We start from the raw sequence: 16,996 nt of genomic DNA on the forward strand, positions 1-16,996 counted from the left end.
TTTGGTCTCCCTTATGTTGGGATAGCATTGTCATAGAGGGACAGGAGCAAGCATTCAGTTGACCTGCTCCCAGGATGGTGGGACTGTCCTGTGAAGAGAGAAATTGTCTATCTCTGCCTTAAAAAATATCCATGCACTGTATATTCACTGTCTTTGAGGAAGAGAATTTGAAAGACTTGTATTTGGAACTCTCTATATTCTATGTACTTGAGACCCTCAGAGAGAAGTATATTCCCACCCTGTTCTAAATGGATGAACCCTGATTTTTAAACAGGGACCTCTCGTTCTCGATTTCCCCACAAGAGGAAGTGTCCAGTGCACAGCTCCTGGTCAAAACCCCTCTGGATCTTGTATGTTTCAATCAAGTCATCACTTACTGTTTTAAACCTGACCAGATACAGGCCAAGCCTGTCCAACCTGTCCATTCCAAATCTGATGCTGGGCTTCCTCATCTAGACTCCCCTTACTCCTCAAACGTTCCCAGTCTATCTGTCGGTTACAATCACTCCCTAAGCATTGCCATTCCTTTCTGACAAACTCACACTCTTTCTTTCTTTATATTCCACCCTATAGTGTGGTTACTGTTCCAGGGCCCACTCTCATTCCCAATCCCAATCCCACTCTCGCTCCCACTCCCAGTCTCACTCTCATTCCCACTCCCACACCCATTTCCACTCCCACTCCCAGTCTCACTCCCACTCCCACTCCTAATCCCATTCTCATTCCCACTCCCAATCCCAATCTCACTCCCACTACCACTCTCATTCCCAATCCCATTCCCACTCCCACGCCCAGTCTCACTGTCACTCCCACTCCCACTCCCAATCCCACTCTCATTACCACTCCCACTCACACTCCCATTCTCATTCCAAATCCCATCCCCACTCCCAGTCTCACTCCCAATCACACTCTCATTCCCAATCCCATTCCCACTCCCATTTTCACTCCCATTCCTACTCCCATTCCCAATCCCACTCTCGTTGCCACTCCCACTCCCAATCCCACTCTCATTTCCAATCCCATTCCCACTCCCACTCCCAATCCCACTCTCATTCCCAATCCCATTCCCACTTCCACTCTCAGTCTCACTCCCACTCTCATTCCCACTCTCATTCCCAATCCCATTCCCACTCCCACTCCCATTCCCACTCCCACTCCCACTCCCATTCCCAATCCCACTCCCACAGATACTTGTCAAATGGCAAGTATCACCACAAGTGACATCTTCCCTTTGTCTTTCTCATCTCTACACAAACAATGTCCACATCTGAGTTTCCTGAATATCCATCATCATGCACTGCTGCATTCAATCTATTACTCGCTATCAAAGCCCCTCCCGTCCAACTTTTCCTGTAATTCATTCCCACCTTTAATGGTGCCCAGAGTCAGGGTGGGTGACATTGAGAGTGAGACAGCAGTTTCCTTGGTGGCTGATGGGTCCATTGGCAGAGATAGAGTGAGGGTGAGGAATCAGAGAGAGAGAGAGAAAGAAAGAGAGAGAGGCGATGATCGAGTGAGGGTGAGGAATTCGAGTGAGAGAGAGAGGCAATGATAGAGTGAGGGTGAGGAATCAGAGAGAGAGGTGATGATAGAGTGAGGGTGAGGAATCAGAGAGAGAGGGGATGATAGAGTGAGGGTGAGGAATGAGAGAGAGAGGAAGAAAGAGAGAGAGGTGTGATGATAGAGTGAGGGTGAGGAATTCGAGTGAGAGAGAGAGGCGATGATAGAGTGGGGGTGAAGAATCAGAGAGAGAGAGGCGATGATCGAGTGAGGGTGAGGAATTTGAGTGAGAGAGAGGGGCGATGATAGAGTGAGGGTGAGGAATCAGAGAGAGAGAGGCAATGATAGAGTGAGGGTGAGGAATCAGAGAGAGAGAGGCGATGATAGAGTGAGGGTGAGGAATCAGTGAGAGAGAGGCGATGATAGAGTGAGGGTGAGGAATCAGTGAGAGAGAGGCGATGATAGAGTGAGGGTGAGGAATCAGAGAGAGAGAGGCGATGATAGAGTGAGGGTGAGGAATCAGAGAGAGAGGCGATGATAGAGTGAGGGTGAGGAATCAGAGAGAGAGAGGCGATGATAGAGTGAGGGTGAGGAATCAGTGAGAGAGAGGCGATGATAGAGTGAGGGTGAGGAATCAGAGAGAGAGAGGCGATGATAGAGTGAGGGTGAGGAATCAGAGAGAGAGAGGCGATGATAGAGTGAGGGTGAGGAATCAGTGAGAGAGAGGTGATGATAGAGTGAGGGTGAGGAATCAGAGAGAGAGAGGCGATGATAGAGTGAGGGTGAGGAATCAGAGAGAGAGAGGCGATGATAGAGTGAGGGTGAGGAATCAGAGAGAGAGAGGCGATGATAGAGTGAGGGTGAGGAATCAGTGAGAGAGAGGCGATGATAGAGTGAGGGTGAGGAATCAGAGAGAGAGAGGCGATGATAGAGTGAGGGTGAGGAATCAGAGAGAGAGAGGCGATGATAGAGTGAGGGTGAGGAATCAGTGAGAGAGAGAGGCAATGATAGAGTGAGGGTGAGGAATCAGAGAGAGAGAGGCGATGATAGAGTGAGGGTGAGGAATCAGTGAGAGAGAGAGATGCGATGAAGCTGCTGCTTACTCTGGCGAATGCAGGAGGTCACTGACTGGGACTCGGCCTTCCCTCAGGCAGCTGTGCTGACCTGGGCCTGGCTGGACAAGGTGTTGTGTTGGGGCCTCCTCTGCTGGTCCTGGGGGGAAGGGGAGAGCCCTGTTTAGCAGCTGCCTGTCCAGCAGGATCTCCGGGAGCCTGCCCCTAAAGCCGGGCACCTATCTCCACCCATCTACCATGACCGGGGCAAATATCAGGTTGGTGTGGGGTAGCTCTGACTGACAGTGCTAGCCCCAGGAACACTTTGGGCTTTTAAAGATGGTGCTGGCTCCAGGGATACTGGCTGTTTGGCAAGGTTCAGGTGAGTGATAAGTTGTTCCGGGGAGACCATGTGGTAAAGTGAGGATAGAATCGGACATGAGGGACATCACTGGGCCGGGGCAGGGAGTTAATGAGGCACTATCTGTAAGAGACAGTGAGAACTGACTCAGTCACAGCGAGACCCCCACCAAGAATCTCAACATAACTCACACTTAGCAAAAGCACATAAGGATCTATTGAGAGAAGCTGAGTGAGGGCTGTCAATTCTCCTCCAGCAGTACTTACCAGTGAGCACAGACAGTCCGGGTGAACAACCCTCGCAGTTATTGGATCCTCCTGAATGGCTCTGATTCCTAATTTTGGGCTTGAAGCCACCTCCAACCGTTCCGCAGTTCTCCATAAATTTATTGCTTAACATTGAGTGAATGTAACACTCGTAAACGGCTCTGCAAAGCCGGTTCCCTCACTGAGAAAACCTTGTTGTTTTTTGGTGCAGACTTTGCCGAGATCTGTTCTGGTTCTGGTGTGACTCATGCTGCACACCTGCAACAGACTAGAAACTAAAACAGCAAGGTGCTGGAGGAATTCAGCAGGTCTGGCAGCATCTGGGGCAAGAAAGCAGAGTTAATGTTTCGGGTCCAGTGACCCTTCCTCTGATCTGTTTCTAGTTTATAGCATCTGCAGCTCTTTGATTTATTTTCCAACAAATATAGTTTTTATTTCAAAATTAACAACAAATAACATTTGTACTTGGCATATTTTGGAGCAGGTGATGACTGAAGCACAAGTTTCTTTGTTTAATCAAGTCCTCCGTTGAAGTTTGATGGCACATTGTAAAAGTGTTTAACAAACACACGATAGGAATTAATTTACAATTTGCACTTGAAGATTGGAGGAGTTTTGAACACAATACCATCATTCATACAGAATACTGTTTTACATCATTCGATCATTTAAATCAAATTTATGGAAAAAATTAAAAGCCAATTTACACAAGTCCCTAGTTGCCCCTTGAGAAGGTGGGAGTGAGCTGCCTTCTTGAACCGTGCAGCCCATGTGCTGTGGGTTGACCCACAATGCCCTTAAGGAGAAAATTCCAGGATTATGACCCAGTGACAGAGAAGGAACGGTGATATATTTCCAAGTCAGGATGGTGAGTGGCTCGGAGGGGAACTTGCAGGAGGTGGTGTTCCCATGGATCTGCTGCCCTTGTCCCTCTCAATGGAAGTAGTTATGGGTTTTGTGAATTTCTGCGGTGCATCCTGCAGTTAGTAGGTAGTGCTGCTACTGAGTGTCAGTAATGGATGGAATGGATGTTTATATATAAACTTCCTGATGCTGTTTGGTTTGAAAGAGATTTGCAAATAGAAATTGCTTGGAACAAATTGAATTTTCCCCATGTGTCCTTCCACAGATTCCCAATGAAGGTTCCTTGCTTGTGATCGTAATCCTGATCTTAATGCAGGGCATCACTGGAATGGCTGTGGGGCTCATCATCTCAGCTTCATTCGATGATGAACAGTCAGCGGCCCAGGTTTCGCTGGGGATCTTCTATCCTTGTATAGTTCTGAGCGGTAAGTGAGGAGGAACAGGACAATGACCTGCATTTAAATCACTCCTTTAAAGTAAGGAAATAAATGAAGGTGTTCCATGGAGCAATCATGAAACAGAATTTGACATTAAGTCACAAAAAAGTGATATCCGGGCAGATGCCCCACCCTTGGTCAAAGAAGTAGCTTTAGAATAGAAGCAATGCTGGGATGTGGAGAGGGACAGGACCCAAACCTGACAGCAAGGTGACTCCAACTGGGAGGACCAAGATTAGAGTGGTGCTGGAAAAGCACAGCAGGTCAGGCAGCGTCTGAGGAGCAGGAAAATCGACGTTTTGGGCAAAAAGCCCTTTGTCAGGAATGAGGCTGGGAGCCTCAGGGGGTGCAGAGATATATGGGAAGGGGTGGGGCTTGGGAGAAGGTAGCTGAGAATGAGATAGGTGGATGGAGGAAGGGGTCGCAGAGGAGAGTGGAGCAGATAGGTGGGAAGGAAGATTGACAGGTGAGACAGGTCATGAGGGCGGTGCTGAGCTGGAAGGTTGGAACTGGGGTAAGGTGGGGGGGAGGGGAAATGAGAAAATTGGTGAAGCCCACATTTATGCCCTGGGGTTGAAGGGTCGCGAGGCGGAAGATGACGCGTTCTTCCTCCAGGCGACGGCGGAGGAGGCCCAGGACCTCCATGTCCTCGGCAGAGTGGGAGGGGGAGTTGAAATGTTGGACTACAGGGCGCTGTGGTTGATTGGTGCGGGTGTTCTTGGGATGTTCCCTAAAGCGCTCTGCTAGGAGGTGCCTAGTCTCCCCAATGTAGAGGAGACCGCATCGGGAGCAACGGATACAATAAATGATATTGGTGAATGTGCAAGTAAAACTTTGATGGATGTGGAAGGCTCCTTTGGGGCCTTGGATGGAGGTGAGGGAGGAGGTGTAGGCGCTGGTTTTACAGTTCCTGCGGTGGCAGGGGAAGGTGCCAGGATGGGAGGGTGGGCACCAACCAACCCCACCACCCCGTGGCTGAACATTCCAACTCCCCCTCCCACTCTGCTGAGGACATGGAGGTCCTGGGCCTCCTCCACCACCACTCCCTTACCACCCGGCGCCTGGAGGAAGAACGCCTCATCTTCCACCTCAGGAACCTTCAACCCCAGGGCATCAATGTGAACTTCACCAGTTTTCTCATTTCCCCTCCCCCCACCTTATCCCAGTTCCAACCTTCCAGCTCAGCACCGCCCTCATGAACTGTCTCACCTGTCAATCTTCCTTCCCACCTATCTGCTCCACCCTCTCCTCTGACTTATCACCTTCACCCCCACCTCCATCCACCTATTGCACTCACAGCTACCTTCTCCCCAGCCCCATCTCCCTCCCATTTATCTCTCAACCCCCGAGGCTCCCAGCCTCATTCCTGATGAAGGGGTCCAGCCCAAAACGTTGATTCTCCTGATCCTCGGATGCTGCCTGACCTGCTGTGCGTTTCCAGCACCACACTGATCCAGTCTCTAATCTCCAGCATCTGCAGTCCTCACTTTTGCCTGGGCAAACTGGGAGGGGTCAACAAGCTGGAACTGGAGACATCCCAGAGGGGCTGGAGGGGGTGACAGAGATAGGGAGGGGGTGTAGGGGCTGGAGGGGGTTACACAGATAGAGAGGGGGTGTAGGGGCTGGAGGCGGTTACAGAGATAGGGAGGGGGTGTAGGGGCTGGAGGGGGTGACAGAGATAGGGAGGGGTGTAGGAGCCAGTGGGAATGACAGAGATAGGAAGGGGTGTAGGGGCTGGAGGGGTTGACAGAGATAGGGAGGGGTGTAGGGGCCAGTGGGGGTGACAGAGATAGGGAGGCGTGTAGGGGCTGGAGGGAGTTGCAGAGATAGGGAGGGGTGTAGGGGCTGGAGGGGGTGACAGAGATAGGAAGGGGTGTAGGGGCTGGAGGGGGTGACAGAGATAGGGAGGGGGTGTAGGGGCTGGAGGGGGTTACAGAGATAGAGGGGGGGTGTAGGGGCTGGAGGGGGTTACAGAGATAGGGAGGGAGTGTAGGGGCTGGTGGGGGTGACAGGGATAGGGAGGAGTGTAGGGGCTGGTGGGGGTGACAGGTATAGGGAGGAGTGTAGGGGCTGGTGGGGGTGACAGGGATAGGGAGGAGTGTAGGGGCTGATGGGGGTGACAGGGATAGGGAGGAGTGTAGGGGCTGGTGGGGGTGACAGGGATAGGGAGGGGGTGTAGGGCTGGAATACAGAGGTAGGGAGTGGGTGTTGGGGTTGGAGGGGGTTACAGAGGTAGGGAGGGGTGAAGGGGCTGGAGGGGGTGACAGAGATAGGAAGGGGTGTAGGGGCTGGAGGGGGTGACAGAGATAGGGAGGGGGTGTAGGGGCTGGAGGGGGTTACAGAGATAGAGGGGGGGTGTAGGGGCTGGAGGGGGTTACAGAGATAGGGAGGGAGTGTAGGGGCTGGTGGGGGTGACAGGGATAGGGAGGAGTGTAGGGGCTGGTGGGGGTGACAGGTATAGGGAGGAGTGTAGGGGCTGGTGGGGGTGACAGGGATAGGGAGGAGTGTAGGGGCTGATGGGGGTGACAGGGATAGGGAGGGGGTGTAGGGCTGGAGGGGAATACAGAGGTAGGGAGTGGGTGTTGGGGTTGGAGGGGGTTACAGAGGTAGGGAGGGGTGAAGGGCTGAAGGGGGTGACAGAGATAGGGAGGGGGTGTAGAGGCTGGAGGAGGTTACCGAGATAGGGAGGGAGTGTTGAGGCTGTAGGGGGTGACAGGGATAGGGAGGGGGTGTAGGGGCTGGAGGAGGTTACCGAGGTAGGGAGGGGGAGTTGAGGCTGGAGGGGGTGACAGGGATAGGGAGGGGGTGTAGGGGCTGGAGGAGGTTACTGAGGTAGGGAGGGGGTGTTGAGGCTGGAGGGGGTGACAGGGATAGGGAGGGGTGTAGGGGCTGGAGGATGAGAATTTTAAAATGAAGGTGTTAATCAGAAGGCAATGTGGACCAGTTCAGCACAGGGATGGCCTTTATTCAGGGGTGAGAGGGGAATGGGACTTGGGGCAGTTCTGGACATGGACTAATGTAAGAAGATGTCTTCTAATCAAATTTGTTTTGGCATTTATTCAAAGATAAAATTCCAGCTTTTAACCAGGATACGGATGGAGATAGTGATGTGCTGTTATCCAGAGACACTTCTCTCTGTCAGTCGTACCCTCAATGAGGATGGGGTCTGTCCTGATTCATCTCGTGGGAGACCTTGTGTGACCTTCCCTTACCCATGCAGCTGTGTCCTCACCAGCCTGTCATCACCTTGTGTCTAAACTCTGAGTGTTGTCTCTTCCGGAGAGTCTCCACACCTTCCTGTTTTGCACAGTGTTCCTATATGTTCCCATTTCACTTTCCTGTTGTGTAACTCTGCAATCGGAATAATCCTCACTGCAACACAATGACTTCTCATTTCCCAGGAAGCGTTTCTCCAATGGAGTTCCAACAAACTGAACAGGAAGTTTGACAACACGTTCAGTGTGAAGCAGATGGTGAAGTTCCTGAACTGACTTACTTCCTGTGATCTCCCTCCAATTCCATTTTGAATGTTCTTATTAAACCCTCCCAGGCAGCAGGGTCCTGGCTTCAGCTTATTCTCCATCTGAGGGCAATGAAGGCTGAATCATGGCAATCAATCCAATTCCAAGTTTAGCTTCACTAAACTGTTGTTGCAATTTCAGGAATCATTTGGCCCCTTGAAAGTATCCCATATCCCCTGAGGTATGTGAGTTTCATCTTGCCACAAACATACGCATCAGAGGCACTCCGAGGTGTGACTGATCGAGGTAAGAGACCATTTTCAACCATTTCAAAACACAACTTGCATTAATGTGAACAAATCGGTCTTCTGAAAGCTCATTTATGAATTAAATTAATGGACATAATTATTGCACAGTTGGCTGAAACAATTGAATTTGGATGTAGGTTTGCTCGCTGAGCTGAAAGGCTCATTTCCAGACGTTTCGTTATTTTACTAGGTAACATTTTCAGTGGACCTCAGGCGAAGCAATGCTGAAAATTCCTGCTTTCTGTTTATATGTTTGGGTTTCTTTTGAATTGATGTACGTTTTTACATTTCAATGAAGTGTTATCTCTCCAGTCAGAGTTTGGGAATTTTCTGCATGATAAGTGATATTGAACTGCGTAACCCCAGTGCACAAACCAGAAAACACATTAGATATAAATACTTCATTAACATCGAAAACAGTGTCTTCTCAAATAGTTTTACTTAATGAAACACTGTCTCCCATGTGTCCATAAGTCCATGAGTAAAATAATTCTGCCAATGTTTTGTTTCTATCAGAACACTCTTCAGATGACCAGAGTTTCTGAACAGTTGATTTCGGTACTGAAGAGGTTAATGATGTATATTCTGTTGGACACTTTCTTCAAAGTTAATGATGAAAATTGGATCTTTCATTTTGTTTGATTTGACACCAATATGTAAGTTGTAAAAATGAGATGAAGTGTTGGTGATTGTGGGCTGGGACTCAGCTTCTCAAATTGCATAGTAGGGATTATTTTGATTTTTTTGAATGGTTGCTTCACTGTTTAGTGATGAAATAAATTGGCTCGGTACCAGTTTCACTCTGCCATTGCATCAAAAACATGTCATCACTTTTGAAGAGTGGTTCAATCCTGGTGTGACAATGAGAAACAGGTCTTGCATTTGTATAGCATCTTTCACATCCTCCAAATGTCTCAAATTGCTTTAGGAAACTCAAACAGAAAATCACAGTCACCAGTTAATGACAAATCAGCTGTTTCAGCAGCTGATTCATCCTCAATATGAGGATCTGGATGTTGTCAAATCTCAATGAATGGCCACTGGCAAAAAATAAGTGAAAACAAATCATGGTCTTTTTGCTGAAATACTTGTTCAGAAAGGAGAAAAAAGTGCATTCCAGCACTTTGGTCAATTCTAAGGTGATTGACAGTCAATGATGTACATCTAAAGTATACTCACTGTTTTAAAGTAGGAAGATTGACAGCAAGTCTGTGCACAGCAAGATCCACAATCAGCAATGTGTTCATAAGGACACAAACTGCTGAGGCGAGTTAGGTTGAAAGATATATTTTGGCCAGGGGATGGGCACAAATTCCTTGCTCCTCCTTGAAATAGTGCCATGGGGTATCTCCCAGCCACCTGTGAGAACAGAAAGGATTCTTATTGGACAGCACAGGGTGGAGGAGGCCATCCTCAGAGAGTGTAGCACCTTCTCAGTTCTGCACCAGAGGCTAAGCCTAGGTTGTGTCAACTCATTCAGGGGGCTGTCAGGTGAACAACAAGGCTCCCCTCAAAACACACACACACAAAACACACACACACACACAATACACACACAAAACACACGCACACCCCCAAAACACACACACACACACACAAAAAACACACACACACACAAAACACACACACCTAAAACGCACACACCTAAAACACACACACATACACACACACACAATACACACACAAAACACACGCACACACCCCCAAAACACACACACACACACAAAAAACACACACACACAAAACACACACATCTAAAACACACACACACAATACACACACCCCCAAAACACACACACACACAAAACACACACACACTCCCAAAACACAGCCAACCCCAAAACACCCCCACCCCCAAAACACCCTCACCCCCAAAACACCTCCCAAAACACACACCCAACCAAAACACACACCCACCCAAAACACACCCACCCCCAAAACACACACACAGGTCCCCAAAACACACCACGCCCAAAACACACCCACACCCAAAACACCCCCCACCCAAAACACAAACAGACCCCCAAAACACGCACACACACCCAAAATATACCCACCCCAAAACACCCCCCCATCCAAAACACAAACAGACCCCCAAAACACGCACACACACCCAAAATATACCCACCCCAAAACACCCCCCCATCCAAAACACAAACAGACCCCCAAAACACGCACACACCCAAAACACACCCACCCCCAAAACACACCCACCCCCAAAACACACACCCACCAAAACACACACACAGGTCCCCAAAACACCCCCACCCCCAAAACATGCCGCCACCCAAAATACCCCCCCACCCAAAACACAAACAGACCCCCAAAACACTCCCACCCCCAAAACACACCACCCCCAAAACACTCCCCCCCCCAAAAAAAAACACACATAGGTCCCCAAAACACCCCCACCCCCAAAACACAGACACACAGACAGATTTGTTTTTCACCAGATCTCGGTCATCCCTTTGCTTTCAGCATGCTTTTATCCAAGTCCCCCTTTTGAAAGTTAATGTTTCTACTCCCTTCCAGCCACACCTGGATCATGTGCTGAAATGTGACAATTTATTAAAGTCACAGTTTCTTCACTTACAATCGCTGATCGATGGCATCTTCCCAACCATGGGCAGCTCCTGAATGGATACAATACAGAGCTCCCGAAATTCGGAACACAATCAGTCCCGAACTGAAACAATTAATAAAAGCAGCAAATAATGGTAACTGATTCCGACACCACAAACAATCAGTAATAACCCAGATTCCACCCACTAGTTATTAAAACTGTGAGTTTAAAAAGGGGCATTAATAATGTTGGTTCACAGGAGATGTCAAACTAATATTATCCGATTTTAAATGTTCCCCAGAATGATAGACACAAACTGGGAGAAGTCACTGTGTTGCAGCTGCCAGTCCTGTGACCAGGCACTGGTTCCTGCTCTGTCAGCCAGCTGCCTTGTATGTTTATATAATAGAGCAGGGAGGTGGCATTTCGATGCTTTTTCAAGAGGGGCTTTATTCTGGCACAGACAAGGTCCTGTTACATTTGGCTGCTCTGCTGTAATGTGAGTTGCCAGAACAAATAGGATTGGCCTACTCCCCAAGGCCCCTTCATTCATTCAGCAGCCCTTGTGCTCACTGACCCACTCTGGTTCCCAGTTTGACTGAGCCTTGACATTGGAAACCTCAGCCCGGATTTCAAACCCCTTCGTGACATCGCCTCACCCATTTCCGAACTCTGTCATTTCCTCCATCCCCTCGGAGATTACTCCACTCCACCATTCTCAATCTCTTCAGGAATCCCACCAACCCCATTGCTCCACACTCTGTGACCATCACCCCAGCCCAGCCGTTTCCTTCCTGACCCTCGTTGCCAGTCTCACTTCCTTTAACATCTTCATTAAAAAACTGACTTCTTTGATGAAGCCATTGTCGCGTGGTGCCTGTGACGTCTTTCCATCAGTAGATACCACACACAGTTCAGGGTGCTGTATATAATCTATATGGTGTGCTGTATATAATCAATGCAGGGCGCTATATATAATCAATACAGTGTGTTGTATATAATCAATACAGGGTGCTGCATATAATCAATACATTTGTTGTATATAATCAATACAGGGTGCTGTATATAATCAATACAGTGTGTTGTATATAATCAATGCAGTGTGCTGTATATAATCAATACAGTGTGTTGTATATAACCAATACAGTGTGCTGCATATAATCAATACAGTGTGTTGTATATAATCAATACAGGGTGCTGTATATATTCAATACAGTGTGTTGTATATAATCAATGCAGTGTGCTGTATATAATCAATACAGTGAGTTATATATAATCAATACAGGTGCTACATATAATCAATTCAGTGTGCTGTATATAATCAATTCAGTGTGCTGTATATAGTCAATACAGTGTGTTGTATATAATCAATGCAGTGTGCTGTATATAATCAATGCAGGGCGCTATATGTAATCAATACAGTGTGCTGTATATAATCAATACAGTGTGCTGTATATAATTAATGCAGTGTGCTGTATATAATCAATACAGTGTGCTGTATATAATCAATAAAGTGTGCTGTATATAATCAATGCAGTGTGCTATATATAATCAATACGGTGTGCTGTGTATAATCATTGCAGGGTGCTGTATATAATCAATACAGTGTGCTGTATATAATCAATGCAGGGTGCTATATATAATCAATACAGTGTGCTGTATATAATAAATGCAGGGTGCTGTATATAATCAATTCAGTGTGCTGTATATAATCAATACAGGGTACTGTATATAATCAGTGCAGGGTACTGTATATAATCAATGCAGTTTGCTGTATATAATCAATGCAAGGTGCTGTATATAATCAATACAGGGTGTTGTATATAATCAATGCAGTGTGTTGTATATAATCAGTACAGGGTGTTGTATATAATTGATGCAGGGTGCTGTATGTAATCAATGCAGTGTGCTGTATATAATCAATACAGGGTGCTGTATATAATCAGTACAGTGTGCTGTATATAATCAATGCAGTGCGCTTATATAATCAATACATGGTGCTGTATATAATCAATGCAGGGTGCTATATATAATCAATACAGTCTGTTGTATATAATCAATGCAGTGTGCTGTATATAATCAGTACAGGGTGCTGTATATAATCAATACAGTGTGCTCATATCATCAGTACAGTGTGCTGTATATAATCAATGCAGTATGCTTATATAATCAGTAAAGGGTGCTGTATATAAGCAATGCAATGTGCTGTATATAATCAATACAGGGTGCTATATATAATCAGTACAGGGTGCTGTATATAAGCAATGCAATATGCTGTATATAATCAATGCAGGGTGTTGTATTCAATCAATACAGGGTGCTGTATATAATTAATACAGTGTGTTGTACGTAATCAGTACAGGGTGCTGTATATATTCAATGCAGTGTGTTGTATATAATCAATACAGTGTGTTGTATATAATCAATACAGGGTGCTGCATATAATCAGTATAGTGTGCTGTGCAGCAAAAATACTGTGTGCTGTATAGGATCAATACATTTTCTGTTTAGGGTCTAAATGGTGTTCTACAGCATCAAAGTTAAAAATCACACAACACCAGGTTATAGTCCAACAAGTTTAATTGGAAGCACTAGCTTTCGGAGCGCTGCTCCTTCATCAGCATCAAGACAGTGTCCTGTTCAGGGTTCATATGGTGTGCTGCAGACGGATATGTACCTGATCTCAGCCTCAGTGCTTCACGGAGGGTCTGACGGTACGTTACAACATAGAAAGCCCAGAATAATAAAACATCGGGGTGTTTGGGCTGGATGGTGTATTGTGTTGCAGGATTACAATGGCTGCCTATCCTCCCTGAGGGCCTGGGTGGCAGGTTGAGGGGAGCAGGTCTGGGAGACACAGATGGAAAGGAAGGATTAAATGTATTTTATCTCTAGGGAGGGTTTAACAACAATACACACGTGTGACTGGGTTGGTAAAGGCTGGCAGTGTTTGAACTCTAGGGTCACAGAAAATTCAAGGCATGTTTGTCCAGGCGACCAGTCAGGACTCAGCATTTGGTTTTCGGGTTAGAAAGGACAATGAGACATGAGCTTTATTCTGGCTACCAACCAGTGACCTCCTTTACATCACAAATCAACAGTTAGCCAATAGGCACTGCTTCCAGTCAGGCTAAAAGAATGGGATTGGTGAATTTCTGCAGTGCATCTTGTAGATGGTACACACTGCTGCTACTGAGTGTCAGTAGTGGAGGGAGGGGATGTTTGTGGATGTGGTGCCAATCAAGCGGGGGCTGCTTTGTACTGGATGGTGTTGAGCTTTTTGAATGTTGTTGGAGTTGCACCCATCCAGGGCAAGTGGGGAGTATTCCAGCACACTCCTGAGTTGTGTCTTGTAGATGGTGGACAGGCTTTGGGGAGTCAAGAGGTGAGTTACTCACTGCAGTATGCCCAGCCTCTGACCTGCTCTCGTAGTCACAATGTGGAGAAAGTCCAGTTGAGTTTCTGGTCAATGGTAACGCCCAGGATGTTAGTAGTGCAGGATTCAGGGCTGGTGATACTATTGAACATCAAGGGCAATGGTTAGAATCCCTCTTGTTTGAGATGGTTTATGGCTTGAATGTTACTTGCCATTTACTAGCCCAGACCTGGATATTGGCCAGTTCTTGCTGCATTTGGGCATTGATTGGTTCAGGAACAAGAGTCCTGAATGGTTTCCTCAGACAGAGAAGCTGATAACCCTCCAGAATTGTGTCTGAGTCTCCAGGAATTGAAGATTCACCCTTTGAATGTGGAGCGAGGGAGGTTATTAATAATAATTGAGAGAGCAGTAAGGAGCTGAATAAATAGTGGGACTCTGCTGATTTGGGAGATTGAACAAGTTTCAGTGTGAAAGGTAAGTTGAAATGACACCATGAATGTGAGCAGTAACAACAACCTGCCTTTATAAAGCACCTTTAAAGTTCAAGGTTATCAAATAAAATTTGACACTGAGCCACCTTTGCCGATATTGGGTGAACAAAGACTCTGTCAAAAGACAGGTTTAAGGAGTGACTAAAAGGAGGAAAATGGGGTGGAGAGGTTTGGAGAGAGAATTCCAAATCTTTGGAGTCAGGTAGCAGGAGGTACTGCTTCCAATGATGGAGTGATAGAAGTTGAGGGATGTGTCAGTAACCAGGTTTGGGGGAAATGGAGATCTTGGATTAGGAAAACTCATGGGAACATCTGTGTGTCAAATATGATGCATCCAACTCGATTTGATCAGTTTTATTCCATCCCTTGTCCAACTCTCATTAGTCCAGGCAGCACATAAGGAAAATGATCTGCCCAAATGCCAAAGCTGCCCTGAAGTTGTGCAATATTAAACTCTCACTGACCCGACGAGTTTAAATTCCCTCTCTCTCCTTCTCTTCTGTCTGTCTCTCTCTCTCTCTCTGTGACCTGAAGGGGTTTACACTCTCTCTCTCTCTCTCTCTCCTTCTCTTCTGTCTGTCTCTCTCTCTCTCTCTCTCTGTGACCTGACGGGGTTTACACTCTCTCTCTCTCTCTCTCCTTCTCTTCTGTCTCTCTCTCTCTCTCTCTCTCTCCTTCTCTTCTGTCTGTCTCTCTCTCTCTCTCTGTGACCTGAAGGGGTTTACACTCTCTCTCTCTCCTTCTCTTCTGTCTGTCTGTCTCTCTCTCTCTCTCTGTGACCTGACGGGGTTTACACTCTCTCTCTCTCTCTCTCTCTCCTTCTCTTCTGTCTGTCTGTCTCTCTCTCTCTGTGACCTGACTGGGTTTACTCTCTCTCTCTCTCTCCTTCTCTTCTGTCTGTCTGTCTGTCTCTCTCTCTCTGTGACCTGACGGGGTTTACTCTCTCTCTCTCTCTCCTTCTCTTCTGTCTGTCTCTCTCTCTCTCTGTGACCTGACGGGGTTTACTCTCTCTCTCTCTCCTTCTCTTCTGTCTGTCTGTCTGTCTCTCTCTCTGTGACCTGAAGGGGTTTACTCTCTGTTTCTCGTGCTTAATTCAGAACTTTGTTTCTGTCTGCAAGTCTGGGAAATAGATTTCAGGTGAAACTTAGGAAGTGGGAAAGCCCATTAATTAAACATTTCAAGCAGAAAACGCGAGTTTCTCTGGCCTGTCCACCTAACCATCCCCATTCCTTCCTGTGAGACAACACAATATGTTTCGATGCCATTTCTGAAATGAATTAATGATGAACCAAATGGCAGGAAAATATTTGTCTGTTGCCTTTTTGAACTGTGGTTTCCTGTTTGAACACCTGCACTGGGGTTCAGCTTGAAATATTGATCAGTCTTTTACAAAAGAAATGTCTGAATTTCTGACTTTAGTTTTTGCGTTTGTGTCCTTTGGTTGTGAACGTGAGCCCATGTTTGTAACTGAGTGAAACAGAGGCAGTTTGGAATGTGATCTCTGTGGATTCTGTAGTTATGCAGGTGGAGTGTGAGTTACTGAAGGTGCTGCCGTGGGTTTGTAACATGACAATTTAACAGCTGCAACAGTTAACTCTTACCGAACTGCACTGGCCGTCGGTTAAAGCAGAAATTGCTTCAGCATTGTATTTATCACTTGTTTTGAAAAAAAAGTGACATTCAAAACTTGGGTAGTTTGAAATAATAGGACAGTTTTATGAGAGCAAGATACTATTTTACCACCAACAATTACATCCTGTTCCTTCTATAGTTTCTAACTTAGAAGGATGTTATGGCTCATGGACAATGTGGCTGGATAGGCATCCTGAGACCAACGCTAATACTTTGGGTTCAGTGTACAACTGGTGAAACTTAAATTCAATTCACATAATCTAAACATTTAAAAAGCTAGTCCAATGAGGAAAATGAAACTATTGTCAAATGTCATAAAAACCCATCTGGATCACTAATGTCCTTTAGGGAAGGAAATCTGCCATCCTTACCTGATCTGGTCAAAGTGGTTGACTCTTAACTGTCCCATGGGCAATTCGAGATGGTCAATAAATGCTGGCCTAGCCAGTGACACCCTCACCCAATTAATGAATAAAAATACACGAAACTATTTGTAAACATTGACAAGATTAAGCTGGATATCTTAGAAAATTTGGGGATATGTAGCCAAGGTTCAGAAAGTTTAACATTTTGATTTAACTCTATAACGAAAAGTTAGAAAGAATAAGTTGTTGCAAAAAAAAATGCCATGTTTTAAAGATGTTTCAGTGCTTTTAATCTGCTCTGTGTCCTTTCAATATTT

The 16,996-nt window shown here is 46.5% G+C and overlaps 1 protein-coding gene across 1 annotated transcript in view; it reads left to right on the forward strand.

The window, feature by feature from the left end:
• Nucleotides 1-16,996, forward strand: part of abch1 (ATP-binding cassette, sub-family H, member 1) — a 91,473-nt gene that overhangs the window by 61,957 nt on the left and 12,520 nt on the right. The window contains exons 17-18 of the mRNA XM_043696706.2: nt 4,309-4,468; nt 8,143-8,247. Coding sequence (XP_043552641.2) covers nt 4,309-4,468; nt 8,143-8,247 — 265 coding nt within the window. The remainder of the gene's footprint in view (nt 1-4,308; nt 4,469-8,142; nt 8,248-16,996) is intronic.

Source organism: Chiloscyllium plagiosum, unplaced genomic scaffold (genome assembly GCF_037043375.1).
Source record: "Chiloscyllium plagiosum isolate Xiang-an unplaced genomic scaffold, Cpla_swu_hap1 HiC_scaffold_10, whole genome shotgun sequence".
Classification (NCBI taxonomy): domain Eukaryota; kingdom Metazoa; phylum Chordata; class Chondrichthyes; order Orectolobiformes; family Hemiscylliidae; genus Chiloscyllium; species Chiloscyllium plagiosum.